Source organism: Phacochoerus africanus, chromosome 8 (genome assembly GCF_016906955.1).
Source record: "Phacochoerus africanus isolate WHEZ1 chromosome 8, ROS_Pafr_v1, whole genome shotgun sequence".
In the NCBI taxonomy this organism is placed as follows: Eukaryota; Metazoa; Chordata; class Mammalia; order Artiodactyla; family Suidae; genus Phacochoerus; species Phacochoerus africanus.
This window is the reverse complement of record NC_062551.1, coordinates 157,186,918-157,201,552: the sequence shown is the minus strand read 5'-3', so window position 1 is coordinate 157,201,552 and position 14,635 is coordinate 157,186,918. Positions and strand designations below refer to the sequence as shown.

At 51.5% G+C, this 14,635-nt stretch overlaps 1 protein-coding gene across 1 annotated transcript in view; it reads left to right on the top strand.

The window, feature by feature from the left end:
- Positions 1–14,635, top strand: part of MROH7 (maestro heat like repeat family member 7) — a 58,618-nt gene that overhangs the window by 32,363 nt on the left and 11,620 nt on the right. The window contains exons 13-18 of the mRNA XM_047788998.1: positions 1,112–1,302; positions 5,264–5,401; positions 6,696–6,810; positions 12,679–12,819; positions 13,504–13,683; positions 14,245–14,400. Of these exons, the coding sequence (XP_047644954.1) occupies positions 1,112–1,302; positions 5,264–5,401; positions 6,696–6,810; positions 12,679–12,819; positions 13,504–13,683; positions 14,245–14,400 (921 nt within the window). The remainder of the gene's footprint in view (positions 1–1,111; positions 1,303–5,263; positions 5,402–6,695; positions 6,811–12,678; positions 12,820–13,503; positions 13,684–14,244; positions 14,401–14,635) is intronic.

The window sequence follows — 14,635 nt, the reverse complement described above, 5'->3', positions numbered from 1 at the left end:
AAGGACCTGGTGTTGTCACTGCAGCAGCTTGGGTCGCTGCTGTGTGGTGCAGGTTCAATCCCCAGCCCGGGAGCTTCCACGTGCCATGGAAATAGCTTTAAAAAAATATTTTTCCTTTGGCTAGCTGCACAGATTCTCAGTGGCACAAATCTTAACCATTTTTTTTAATAAAGCACTGTCCCCTTCCCTCTCATTATTCTCCACCACACCTCTGAAGCTGACGGGACTAGGACAAGTAACCTATTTTACAGAGGATGAGTGTGAGGCCAGAGAGGGGCAGGGAGTGGTGGAGCCAGAATGAGCCATCAGGTCTTGGGACCCCAGCTGGTCAGCTTCCCTACCGCTTGCATTGTCCTCCCACCAGTTAGACAGGCCCTGGTGGGCAGAGTGTGAGGAGTGGGTCCAGAGCCAGAGCAGAGCTGGCAGGTAGAGAAGGGGCAGGGTGAGTGCAGATGGGGTCCCGGGAAACAGCATGGACCAAATGCCAACAAACCCAAAGTGCTTCAAGTCTCCAGGACACCAGGGGGCTGGTGTGGGGCCACGGTCTGGAAGGCACAGGGTGCAGCGCAGATGGACGCGGGGTGGCCGAGTCCAGGACCGGTCCTCCCTGGCTCCTGCTCCAGCTGGGGCTTGTTTCTTTGGGCTGCTGGCCACATGGCGAGGCAGTGAGGCAGCCAAGTTTGATGGCCCCCAGGGCCCTTCACCACCTGTACTCTGTGTTCTGAACCAGGAGGCAGTGCTCACTCCAGGCTGTGTCTGAAATGCTGGGTTCAAGTCCTAACTCTGCCCCCCCCGGAAGCTGGATGATCTTGGGCCAGTCTCTTCCCCCTCTGAGCTGATCTCCTTGCCAGACTCTATTCACAAATGCGGGAAGAGCTCCCTCTGCCATGACTCTTCCGGGGTGTGTCAATGTCAAAGTGCTGCCGTGATTGTCCAGGGAACCAGGAGTGGGGAGACAGTGGTGGTGGTGATGGGGAATCTGGGCTTGCCCAAGGCGGGTCAGAGAAGAGCAAAGATCCAGGTCGAACCTCCTAGAGAAGTAGTCCAGGCCCTGCCAGGAGTGTGGGCTCAGCAGGCCGGGACGTCCCACCAGCCACCCCTCTGTCCCCAGGCAGCCAGCGGCTTGTGTGAGCTCCTGTCCGTCAACAGCTGCATGGGCCGAGTGAGGCGCATCTACCCGCAGCTGCTCCTGGCCCTGCTCATTCAGGTCCATTACCACATCGGCCTCAACCTGCCCGGCCAAGTGGCTTCCCACAAGGACCCTAAGAAGGATGCTCAGCCCTCCGGCTTTGTGCCTGTACGGTAGGCTCCCCGCTGTCCCCGGCAGGGGGCGGGCCACCAGCAAGGGCCCTGCCAAGGTCTTCAGGGCACTCGATCAGTAGAAATTGGCTTTGGGACTAGAGGAGAAAACACAAGTGCACTTTCATCAGAGAGCGCCAGTAACACGCTCAACAACTATTTGTGTGTGTCTTCTGCTTCGTGCTGGGTGGCAGGAAAGAATGAGCCTCTCCCAAGGGGCTCACTGTTTGATTTTCCTCCTCCTTCCCTAGGGATATTATTTGCATTCGATTTGTATCCAAGGCCCAACCATTTGATTTTTATTAATCGGAATGGGTAATATAGGCACATGGGTAAAACTCAAAAGATGTTAAAAGGGAGTCTGTGTTGGTCTCTTTGCCCCAGTTATCTACCCTAAGAATCCGGTTCTTTCTTGCCCTTCCAGAGAGGGTGGATGCAGAGATAAACCCGCATATTTTCATCCTCTATTTTTATACTGATGGTAGTTAACCTTACACAGTTACAGGTTTTGCTTTTATTATATACCATATCTCTGAAATCACTACAAATAGAGTTACCTCATTATTATTATTATTATTATTGTCTTTTTAGGGCCGCACCCATGGCATATGGAGGTTCCCAGGCTAGGGGTCGAATCAGAGCTATAGCTCCCGGCCTACACCGCAGTCACAGCAACACCAGATCTGAGCCGCATCTGTGACCTACACCACAGCTCATGGCAACACCGGATCCTCAACCCACTGAGCGAGGCCAGGGGTCGAACCTGCAACCTCATGGTTCCTAGTTGGATTCGTTTCCACTGCGCTACGGCAGGAACTCCACCTCATTATTTTTATTTAAGTTTTATATCTTGTATCTCTTTGGTCCGTGTTTCCTGTAAGTTATCCATCTTTGCCTCCAGTTTATTTCCAATGTCTTGCATCATCTTCAGCATCATCAGTCTGAAGTCTTTTTCCTGGAGGCTAAGAATCTTCTCCTCGCTTAGCTGATTTTCTGGGGTTTTTTCCTTTCTCCCTCATCTGAGTTATAGTTCTCTGTCTTTTCATTTTTACAGGTTTTTGGTGTGGTGTCCTTTTTACAGATAATAGAGTTGGAGCCTCTCTTACTTCTGGTGTCTGCCCCCCTGTGGCTGAAGTCAGTATGGGGGCTTGCTGTAGGCTTCCTGATGGGAGGGGCTGATGCCTGCCCCCTGGTAGGTGGAGCCGATTCTAATCCCTCTGGTGGGTGGGGCTTAGTCTCTGGATGGGATTAGAGGCAGCTGTGTGCCTGAGGGGTCTTTAGGCAGCCTCTTTACTGAAGGGTGGGGCTGTGGTCCCACCTGGATTGTTGTTTGGCCAGGGGCTTCTCAGGGCTGATGGGTGGGGCCAGATTTTCCCAAAGTGGCCACCTCCAGAGAAAGGCACACTGCTGAATATTCCCAAGAGCTTTGCTTCCAATGTCCTTTCCCCACAACAAGCCACATTCACCCCTGTTTTCCCAGGAGGTCCTCCAAGAACTGCAGTCAGGTTTGACTCAGATTCCTATGGAGACTTTGCCCTGGGACCCAGTGCATGTGAAAGTCTGTGTGCGCCTCTTAAGAATGGGGTCTCCTTTTCCCCCAGTCCCGTGGAACTCCTGTGCACAAGCCCCACTGGACTTCAATGCCAGATGCTCCGGGGCCTCTTGCTCCCGGTGCCAGATCCCCATAGGTGAGTTTGATGTGGGGCTCAGAACTCTCACTCCTGTAGGGGAGTCTCTGTGAACCAGTTACTTTCCAGTCTGTGGGACTTCCCACCCGGGAGGTATGGGGTTGCTTATATCGAACCCCTCCTACCACTTGATGTGGCCTCCTCTTTGTCTTCTGGAGTAGGATATCTTTTTTAAGGTTTCTGGTCCATTTGGTTGAAGATTGCTCAGCATTTAGTTGTAAATTTTGTTTCTTTTAGGAGAGAGGTTGAGCTCCAGTCCTTCAATTCCGCCATCTTAATCCCATCTCCCCACCTCATTATTTTTAACAGCTGCATAATATTCCTCTGCAAAGAATCCTTCTTCTTGGTTTCGTTGTTGTTGTTGTTTTGTCTTTTTAGGGCCGCACCTGTGGCCTCTGGAGGTTCCCAGGCTAGAGGTCAAATCAGAGCTGCGGCAACCAGTCTACACCACAGCCACAGCAACACTGGATCTGAGCTGCTTCTGTGACCTACACCACAGCTCACGGCAATGCCGGATCTCTAACCCACTGAATGAGGCCAGGGATTGAACCTGCGTCCTCATGGATACTAGTCAGGTTTGTTAACCACTGAGCCATCATGGGAACTCTGTGAAGAATTCTAATATCTGTCATTTATTTAACCAGGAATCTCTAAACTTAGGTGCTTCACAGCATTTTGCAATTACAGACAATGCTACAGGGAGTGAGGTTGCTCATATATCTTATGCTTACATGGGATTGTATATGTAGGATGAATTCCTGAAAGTAGAATGGGTGCATCAAAAGGTTTCTGTATTTAAATCATGTGGTGCAACAGGACTATTTGGTGGAATAAGTTCTTGACCAGTGAGTAAAGGGAAAATGAAGTGTTTTCTAAAGCACCCAATTTGTCAAATTACTTCCCATGGCGGGCACTGATGCCAGTAGTATACTACACTGTTCCTCCCCACCACCCCCACAAGCTTTGCCAACACAGTGTGGTATAAAAATTCTCATCTTCACCAATCCAAAAGTTGAAAAAAATGGTATTTTGTTGTAAATTTTATTTTCATTTCTTTTATTAAGAATGAGGTTGAGAGGGAGTGCCCGTCATGGCTCAGTGGTTAATGAATCCGACTAGGAACCATGAGGTTGTGGGTTCAATCCCTGGCCTCGCTCAGTGGGTTAAGGATCCGGCATTTCCGTGAGCTGAGGTGTAGGTTGCAGACGCAGCTTGGATCCCGAGTTGTTGTGGCTCTGGCATAGGCTGGTGGCTACAGCTCCAATTAGAGCCCTAGCCTGGGAACCTCCATATGCTGCAGGAGCAGCCCCAGAAAAAGGCAAAAAGATTAAAAAAAAAAAAGAATGAGGTTGAGGTTTAAAGGACGTTTATGTTTCCTCTTCTGTGAACCACCTGTTCTTGTTCTCTGTCTAGTTTTATATAGCACTGTTGGATATTTTTCTTCTTAATTTATAAGAGCTCTTTACATATTAAGGACATTAACTCTTTGTCCTTTGTATTCCAGTTTGTCACTTAACCTGCAACTATTTTATGGTCTTTTGCTATTGAGAAATTTAAAATTTTTTTTGTAGTTGAGCTTCTTAGTCTTTTCCTTTTTGGCCTCTATTGTGTTTTATGCTCAGAAACATGCATTTTGAGGAGTTCCCGTCGTGGCACAGTGGTTATCAAATCCAACTAGGAACCATGAGGTTGCAAGTTTGATCCCTGGCCTTGCTCAGTGGGTTAAGGATCTGGCATTGCTGTGAGCTGTGGTGTAGGTCGCAGACGTGACTCGGATCCTGCATTGCTGTGGCTCTGGCATAGGCCTGTGGCTGCAGCTTCGATTAGACCCCTAGCCTTGGAACTTCTATATGCTGTGGGAGCAGCCCTAGAAAAGGCAAAAAGACAAAAAAAAGAAAAAAAAAAGAAAGAAAAGAAAGAGAAAAGTAACGTGCATTTTGAAGGGCAGAGGGCAAGCTGTTGTGGAGCTGGCTTGAAGTCAGTACACCCTGGGTTTGAGTCTTGGCCCCAGAATAGTGCTTTGTTCTTTGGGTAAACCAACCGAACCTCTTGGCCGGTCGGTTCCCTTGCCTATGAAATAGAGTAAGTGAGTCCTACCCCATGGGTGTGTTATAAGGACCAGATAGGATTGCATCACAGCCCAATACCACATGCTGAGGGTACAGAGAGAAGCTTGTCTGGCCAGATGGAGCTGATGGTGGGAGGGGCTCAAGTGGAGACAGGTCTGGCCTGTTGGGGCCGGGTGACATGAGTTCTGAGCCCCCTTGTCTTGGCAGCTGGGTGGTCAAAGTGGTGAAAACCCTGCTGCTGAAGATGGGCTGCTCATATGAGGCGACCTTTCTGGAGGACCAGGGCGGCTGGGAGCTCATGGGGCAGGCGGAGAACCACCACCGTGGAGTGTCCCTGCTGGCCAGGTGAGGCTGGGGACCCCTGGGGCATGGGTTGGAGGGAGGGGAGGGACCTCAGCATCTTCAGACAGACTTGGGTTTGCATCTCTCTCTGGGCAAGACCAACCTGAAAGATGGCACACACTCTCCAGTCTGTGGTTATAACAGGACCTGGCACTGCAGGACCTGGCACTGCATTTAGGTTATTTAGAAGGGACTTTTGTCACTGCATTCTGAATTTAGTTCCCACGCTAATAGAGAAGTGATGGTCTAGCCCGGCAGTTTACAGTGTTGCTTGGAGCAGGGCTGCCTGCGCCTGAATCCCAGCTCACCGCTTCCCAGCTGTGTGACCCAGGGCAAATTCCTCACCCTCTCTGTTGTCTCAGTTTTCCGTCAGTCATATGGAAATAATAACAGGATTTACCTCCAAGATTTGGGGTGAGGATTAAAGTAGTTTGAACAACCCCTAGCAAAGGATAAGAGCTCAACTCAGGTTAGCTTTTATGATCATTATTGTGATGGATGGGGCAGGAATTATTAAGGCAAATTTTGCAGAGGTGGATGCCAAGGTTTAGAAAGGGACAATTAGGTACTAAAGGTCACACAGCCAGGAAGTGGCAGGGCTGGAAAATGACCTGCTGACCCAGATCAGGGCTCTTTCCCCCAGATACACACAGACTCCCTCAGGATCAGCAGCGGCCAGCTGTGGGGGCAAGGACCTTGATTTCACTGATGTGACTCCTTCCTGCATCTTAGCCCTGTGCCCTAAGTGTCCAGAATGGTGCTCTCCCTGGGGGTGTCAGGATATACAGCATTTATTGAGCACTGACTATACTCCAGGCACCATGCAAAGAGCCTATGCATGTGACCTATTCCATTTAACCCTCACCATGACCAAAGAAATAGCAATAGCACTGTTATTGTCCCAGCATTACCCATGAGGAAGCTGAGGCCCAGAGAAGTTAGGTGACTTGCCCAAAGTCACACAGCTAGTGGTAGGGCCAGAATTTGAATCCAGACTATATTTTTTCTTTTTTATCTTTTTAGGGCCACACCCACAGCATATGGAGGTTCTCAGATTCGGGGTCGAATCAGAACTGTAGCTGCTGGCCTATGCCACAGGCACAGCAACACGGGATCCTGAGCCCACTGAGCGAGGCCAGGGATCAAACCTGCATCCTCCTGGATACTAGTTGGATTCATTTCTGCTGCACCACCATGGGAACTCCTTGCCCCGAGTTTTTGAGTGTCAGGGCCAGACCCCCACTCAGCAGGTCCCCCTGGGGCCAGAGAGCTGAGGGATCTGCCTGCCCCACCCCAGGGCCATGGTGCACTACTCCTGCCAGGAGCTCTGCCGCATCCTCTACCTGCTCATTCCGCTCCTGGAGCGTGGCGACGAGAAGCACAAGATCACAGCCACCGCCTTCTTCGTGGAGGTACCCACCCAGCAGCAGGCATGGGGCAGGGGTCCCCCAAGCCTTGCTCTGAGCATAGGCTTCATTTCTCGTTGCTGGTCATTCCTCCTGGACAATAAGTACTTCACAGTTTCTCTTTCCGGAGCATGATTTCTCTTGAGTACAAAGACCTCAGCGGTCTCCCTCTCTCCTCCCTCTTCCACTCTTCTCAGACACCCCCATGCCCCCAGGCAGCCACCAATCTTTGCTGGGCACCTCTGTGCCAGGTACCAGATGGGACATACCAGTATGAAGTTGACTTTGCCCTGCCCTCAAGAAATTCTTGGTATGGCAGGGGAGAGGGAGGACACCCCAATTATAACACGGGGTCCCAGAGAGTGACTTGGGCTATGATAGGGGCAATTCAGGCTGTGCTGGGAGAACAGAAGCCTTAGATGTGCTGGTGGGGGGAGCATCAGGGAGGCCTTCCTAGAGGAAGTGACCCCTAGGCTGAGTGAATGCCTGGGGGGTACTGGAGGGGGTGCTGGGAGAAAGTTGGCGGGGTCGGACCCAGAAGGGGAGCCTCGCCAATGATAATAGCCAACTCGTATTGAGCACTTAGCACCTTCAGGCATGTGCTAAGGCCTTTCCACATAGTGATCCATTTAATCCTCCCAGTGATCCTATGATGCAAATACGAGTCCATCCTCGACTTTAGCAGAGGAAACTGAGGCACAGGTTTAAGTAAACTTTCCCAAGGCTGTGCACTTCATCAGTGACAGATCCGGGATTCAAACCCTGGGCTTTAAGGTACACTCTCTCTATTTAGTTTTTTGTGTGTGCTTGTATTTGTGGTAAAAATAAAGACAACATAAAAATAACCATTTTAGGAAGTTCCCACTGTGGTGCAATGGAAAGGACTCCAACTAGTGTCCGTGAGGATGTGGGTTCAATCCCTGGCCTTGCTCAGTGGGTTAAGGATCCTGCATTGCTGTGGCTGTGGTGTAGGCTGACAGCTCTAGCTCTGATTGGACATTTAGCCCAGGAACTTCCAGATGCTGCAGCTGTGGCTTTTTAAAATTTTTTTTTTGTTTTTTTAAGCGTACAGCTCAGTGGCATTAAGTGATTTCACACTCTTTTGCAGCCATCCTTCCCATCCATCTTCAGAAGTTTTTCGTCTTCCTTCCCAAGCTGAAACTGTTCCCATAAAACAATAACTCCCCTTTCCTTGTCCCTGCAGCCCCTGTGACCACCATTCTACTGTCACTGTGAATTTGACTATTCATTAGTTTTCATACAAGAAGAATCATCAATATGTGTCCTTTTATGTCTTATTTCACTTTTTTTTTGTCTTTTTAGGGCCATACCTGCGGCATATGGAGGTTCCCATGCTGGGGGTTGAATCAGAGCTGTAGCCGCCGGCCTACACCACAGCTACAGCAACGTGGGATCTGAGCCACATCTGCGACCTACACCACAGCTCACGATAATGCCGGATCCTTAACCCACTGAGCAAAGCCAGAGATTGAACCTGCATCCTCGTGGGTACTAGTTGGGTTTGTTAACTGTTGCACCACAACGGGAATTTCTTGCTTATTTTACTTAATAATACAATGTCTTCAAGGCTCATCCATGTTGTAACACAGGTCAGAATTTCATTCTTTCTAAAGTCCGAATAACATCCTGTGGTGTGGAGTTCCCGTTGTGGCTCAGCAGAAACGAATCCAACTAGGAACCATGAGGTTGCGGGTTCGATCCCTGGCCTTGCTCGATGGGTTAAGGATCCAGTGTTGCTGTGAGCTGTGATGTAGGTTGCAGACATGGCTCGGATGCCACATTGCTGTGGCTGTGGCATAGGCTGGAGGCCACAGCTCTGATTAGACCCCTAGCCTGGGAACTCCATATGCTGTGGGAGCAGCCCAAGAAATGGCTCGGATCCCACGTTGCTGTGGCTGTGGTGTAGGCCAGCGGCTACAGCTCTGATTAGACCCCTAGCCTGGGAACCTCCATATGTCACAGCTGCGGCCGTAGAAAAGACAAAAGAAAAAAGAAAGATAGTTAAGGAAGCCTTCCTGGAGGAGGTGCTGAACTGGGCCTTGACAGGTAAGTAAAGATTACCAGGTGATAGGGCAGAAGGGCATTCTGGCATTTCTTGCACCTTTTCTCTCCAGTGGACTGTGAGTCTGGGGAGCAGGGCCCAAATTGTGTTTGCAGTGCATCTCTAGACCCAGCCCTGAGAAGGCCCGTAGGAGGGGGATAGGACCGATAAGTGAGTGCCCAGGTGAACACTCTGCCTAGCTCTACAGGCACCAGCAGAGAGTGTCACCTCTAGGAGGACAAGAGTGTGTTTTGGGGCCAAGGCTCTGGGATACCACCCCAGTTCTGGAAGGATCTACTTCTTCTTCTTCTTTCTTTTTTTTTTTTTAAGGGCCACTCCCGGGGCATATGTTGTTCCCAGGCTAGGGGTCGAATCAGAGCTGTAGCTGCTGCCTACACCACAGCCACAGCAACATGGGATCTGAGCTGCCTCTGCCACCCACACCACAGCTCACCACAATGCCGGATCCCCAACCCATTGAGCGAGGCCAGGGATCGAACCTGTGTCCTCACGGATGCTAGTCAGATTCGTTTCTGCTGAGCCACGATGGGAACTCCTGGCAGGATCTACTTCTAATTTCCCCCATGAAAGAGAAAGTGCCATTTCTTGAGGACCTGCTGCGTGCTGAACCTTGTGCGGGCCTCTTCTACATGCTACCCGCTCATCTGCACAGCAGCGCTGCCAGGCAGGAATGGGGAAGCCTGTGTGAACACGAGGCAGTGTTCAAGGTCATACAGCTCACGTTGTCCCGAGAGATTCAGGCTGGGTGGCTGGGTCTGCCTGCCCGGCTCCGCTACTCTGATCAGTCTCATGGGAGAGGCACTCGTCTCTCAGTGTGCTAGTGGCTGCCACACGGGTTCTTGGGGGAGGGGGTGGAGGCTGGAACTCCTGGGTCCACTGCAAGGTCAGGGACTATCGGCTTAACCTTTCCCAGCATTCCCCGGGGCAGGGGTCCTCACTCAACTCCAGTCCTTCTGCCCCTCCCCAGAGGAGCCAGAGCAGGCCCACCACGTTCACAGTGGTGCTTTGACGTCACTCAGATGTCCCTCCTCGGATCTCCAAGCCCCTCTCCCCCGACCCTGACTCCCCACCCCTGTGTTATGACTGTGTGCGCACGTGCTTTTCCCACTGGCAAGTGAAGTCCTCAAGGGAGCTGTGTGACCTTAGGCAAGTCACTGAACCTGTCTGTGCCTCGCTTTCCTCACTTATAATATGGGGATGATGGATGGCCCACCTCATAGGGTTGTTTTTTATTTTATTTTTTGTCTTTTCTAAGGGCTGCACTCGCAGCATATAGAGGTTCCCAGGCTCAGGGTCTAATCAGAGCTGTAGCCGCCGGCCTACGCCAGAGCCACAACAACGCGGGATCCAAGCTGCATCTGCAACCTACACCACAGCTCACGGCAACGCTGGATCCTTAACCCACTGAGCGAGGCCAGGGATCAAACCCATAACCTCATGGATCCTAGTCGGATTCGTTAACCACTGTGCCATAACGGGAACTCCCCTCATAGGGTTTCGATGAGGACCAATTCCATGGAAAGCACTTGGAACAGTGCCGGCACACAGGAAGTGCTCTCTGAGTCAGCTCTGTTGCTATTATCATCATCATTACTCTTGTCTGTGTCTCTAGCGCATAGCCTAGAACTCGGTGCTGAGCAGCTGGGTGTAGGTCGTATGGATGGGTGGAGGGCGGGTGGTAGGTGGAACCCCAATTTTCTTGCCTCCCCTACCCCCCATCCCATCAACCATCCCACACCCTCTCTCCAGCTCACTCTTCTCATCATAAACACATGGTCTCAAGAACCACAGTAGAAACAGGGCAAGGGAACCAATGGGAAAAGTGCTTATCAGGACAACGCAGCAGGAAGTGAAGGCGGGTTGGTTGCTGGGGAAGGGGGTGCGAGGGGGAGGAAGCGGATGAGAGCAATGTCTGGTGTGGGGCTGGGACAATGAGGGGCTGGTGGTGCCAACCCTGCAACGGTAAACACTGGAGGAGGGCAGTTCTCAGGAGGAAAGTAACCGAAGTTCAAGCTGGACGTGAATTCATGCAAGTGTTCCCTGGGCACATACCCCACCCCAGAGCTCGTAGCACGGAACAGGCACCCGAGGAGGAAGACTCAGCTGGTGTCCTCAAGGAGGTGCCCAGTGGGATAGGTTACGGGAAGCAGATGCATAAGCAGGTGGGGGCACTAAGGGTCCCAGGTTCAGGGCCCTCAGAGGCCCAGAGAAGGGGGCAGTCAGCCTGGGTGAGGCCTGGGGCCACTGGTAAACATGGCTTCCGTGGGGTGGGGATGCGGGGGAGGCATGCATCAAGTTTTGGAGGGGGAGCCAGGCTAGCATGGAAGGGGGAGCCAGGCTAGCATGGAGGTGAGAGCCCTGGCAGAAGGGGACCCTTCCTGCACAGAGGGGACAGAACAGCCTGGGTCATTCTGTGAATGATGGGCAGCATGGTTAGAAGCTGGGTGGTGGTACGAATGTGGGCTAGAGAGGGGCAGGTGTGGATGAAGCCCCAGAGGCCAACAGGGCCTGAGGGTGGAAGGCAAAGAGGGCCACAGGGGTCCCTGAGCTCTGGAGAGTGACAATTCAGCTTTGCCAAGAGGCACTGGTAAAGCTAGTAAACTGTGGGTTTTCCAAATTGGAAGCTCTGGGCAGAAGCTGAGACTGGAGATAGGGTTTTGAGAGTTACTCGCCCAGGGACAGGGACAGCAATTAAAATCCTGAGACAGGGAGCTCACCAAGGAGATTGGGACAGAGGGGAAGACAGGGCTTGGGGTTGCCAACAGGAGCGCCAGGTGGAGACAGAGGAGCCAATGGCTTATATTAACTAGACCCATGCTGTCCAATATAACAGTCGCTAGCCACCGAATGGGGCCCATTCAGCCTTTGAATGGTAGCCGTGTCTGAATTGAAAGTATTGTAAATATAAGTGTTATAAGTATAAAATTCATACCAGATTTTAGAGTTGGTTCAGAAAATTTTTTGAGGAGTTCCTGTTGTGGCTCAGTGGTTTAAGAACCCAACTAGAATCCACGAGGATGTGGGTTCGATCCCTGACCTCACCCAGTGGGTTAAGGATCTGTCATTGCTGCAAACTATGGCATAGGTTGAAGATGTGGCTTGGATCTGACATTGCTGTGACCGAACCATAGGCCGGTGGCTATGGTTCTGATTGGACCCCTAGCCTGGGAACTTTCATGTGCCGCAGGCGTGGCTATAAAAAGACAAAACAAAACTTCTTTTTGAGTCTAAAATATAACAATAACTTTATACCGATGACATGTTGAGATGATATTTTGGATATATTGGGTTAAATAAAATGTATCATTAAAATTAATTTTGCCTATTTCTTTTTACTTTTTAATTTTTTTAATTAAAAAATCTTTTTTTGTCTTTTTAGGGCTGCACCCGTGGCATAAGGAAGTTCCCAGGCTAGGGGTCGAATCAGAGCTGCAGCTGCCAGCCCACGCCACAGCCACAGCAATGCCACATCCAAGCCTCGTCTGCAACCTGCACCACAGGTCACGGCAATGCCGGATCCTTAACCTACTGAGCTCGGCCAGGGATTGAGCCTGCACCCTCATGGGTGCTAGTCAGATTCATTTCTGCTGAGCCACAGAAGGAATTCCTCTTTTTACTTTTTTAATGTGGCTGCTAGAAAAATTTAACTTGCATTGGACAGCACTGACCAGGGAGCAAAGACTCATGCCCCACACTCAGCCCCTTGTTATCCAGTGTAGACTCCCAGTGCATGGGGAGACCAGAGGCTGCTCTGCCCTCAGCCTGGGGACTAAGAACCCTCACTCCCTCAGCTCCTCCAGATGGAGCAGGTGCGGCGGATCCCTGAGGAATACTCTCTGGGACGGATGGCAGAAGGCCTGGGCCACCGGGACCCCATCATGAAGGTGCTGTCCATCCGAGGACTGGTCATCCTGGCCCGCAGGACTGAGAAGGTGAGTGGAAGATGGGGGAAAGCCTTCCCCGCCAGGGCCCCACAAAGCCCCCACCAGGAGGAAGGATGGGGCTTGTCCATCCTCGACTCTCAGGTTCTGGTGGCTGGAATCAGAGCTCATTACTATCTCGGCCTCAGTTATTCCGTCTGTAAAATGGGTATCCCTTAATAATTCCCTATGTACGTTATTCTTCAAGAAATAGCTTCTAGATTCAGATTTTTCACAATGGCTCTAAAGGCAGTGCATATAGGAGGGACTGGGAATGGCTGTAATTACTTCTGTTTTACAGGTTAGGAAACTGAGTCCCAGATTGTCAGTATATCATTGGCATTTTTAAAAGTGCTATGTTTTTCTCTTCTGGGCACCATTGTTGCAGCTCATGATTTAAAGGAACACAAGGACAAGGCATAGATTCAGAAAGCTAACTAACAATGCATGGTGTCATCTGTATAGTGCCAAGAAGAGGGGAGACCACACAGGGCCTCAGGTATCCAGGCTAAGAAGGGGCCAGTTTGGCCAAAGAGGGCTTTGGGGACTGCAAGAGCTCCAGGGAGGGCCTCCCACTTGAGCGAAGGCCCGGAGGTGGGGCTTGCTTGGCCAAGTTCATCTCAGCGACTCAGAGGCGGTGTCCCCCCGTTGTCAGCACAGATAGGAGCACCCACCCCAAAGGCTCCTTCTTTACAGACTGCCAAGGTGCAGGCCCTCCTGCCCTCCATGGTGAAGGGTCTGAAGAGTGTGGACGGGCTGCTGGTGGTGGAGGCGGTCCACAGCCTCAAGACCCTCTTCAAGGGGCAGGACCGGAAGCTGACGGATAGCTCGGTCTACGTGGAGATGCTGCAGGTCCTGCTGCCACACTTCAGTGATGTAAGGATGGGGTGGGGTGACATCCGGAGGGCCGTTCTTTACTATGCTGGGGGGTTGCAAGAGCTCCTGCAGCCCACTGGGACCTGGGCAGGGCTGAGTCAGCCCAGAGGAAGGGGCACCCGTCCCACTGGTCCCCGTCTCTTTGTAGTTGGTTTGCACAGAGAAAGCTCCTTTTCTAGTTGGTTCTCACAGAGGCAGGTCTTCCACGTCTCCTCAGATACTTGCCTCCCTGTGACTGGTCCACCCAGAGGAGTCACAGTTTTTTGATGGGTTGTAGTGGGGGGGTGGCATTTTTCCACTTGGCACTAAGGCACCTTTCCGGTTAGCTGGGGGCCCCTCTGGGAAGAGTTGGCAGAGCTCCAGACCTAGGCCCCCATGAAGGATGCTGGCTCCAGGTCAGTCCTACCAGGTGGACTTCGCTCTTCCCATCTCTGTGCCTCTTGCACCGGGAGAGGCCCTTGGAATGAGTGGAAGGAAGGCCATGTGCCTCCACGTAGGGCACAGAGGTCCAGGGAGACTCCTGGAGGATGGAGCACACCTGAGCCTCTGGATCTGCCCCAGTCACGAGAGGACGTGCGCTCTTCCTGCATCAACATGTATGGCAAGGTGGTCCAGAAGCTGCGGTCACCCCGCACCTCGGCCGTGGAGGAGCAGCTGGTCAGCACCTTGGTGCCCCTGCTGTTGACCATGCAAGAGGGCAACGCCAAGGTGAGCCAGGTGAGTGTGCACAGCCCTGAGCCTCGAGGGTGCACTTTATCTTACAGAACCCAACCTGGAATCACAGACCATCCATCATGGGGCAGTTTATGTCTGGCCAAGTTTGTTTCTCGAATGTACCCATGTCGGTATTTCACTTCACAACAGTCAGCGTCACTTGTATGTTTCAATTAGAAATTGCTTTTCTAAAACCCAGTTTCGCAGGTGTTTTTTTTTTTTTTTTCTTTTTCTGGAA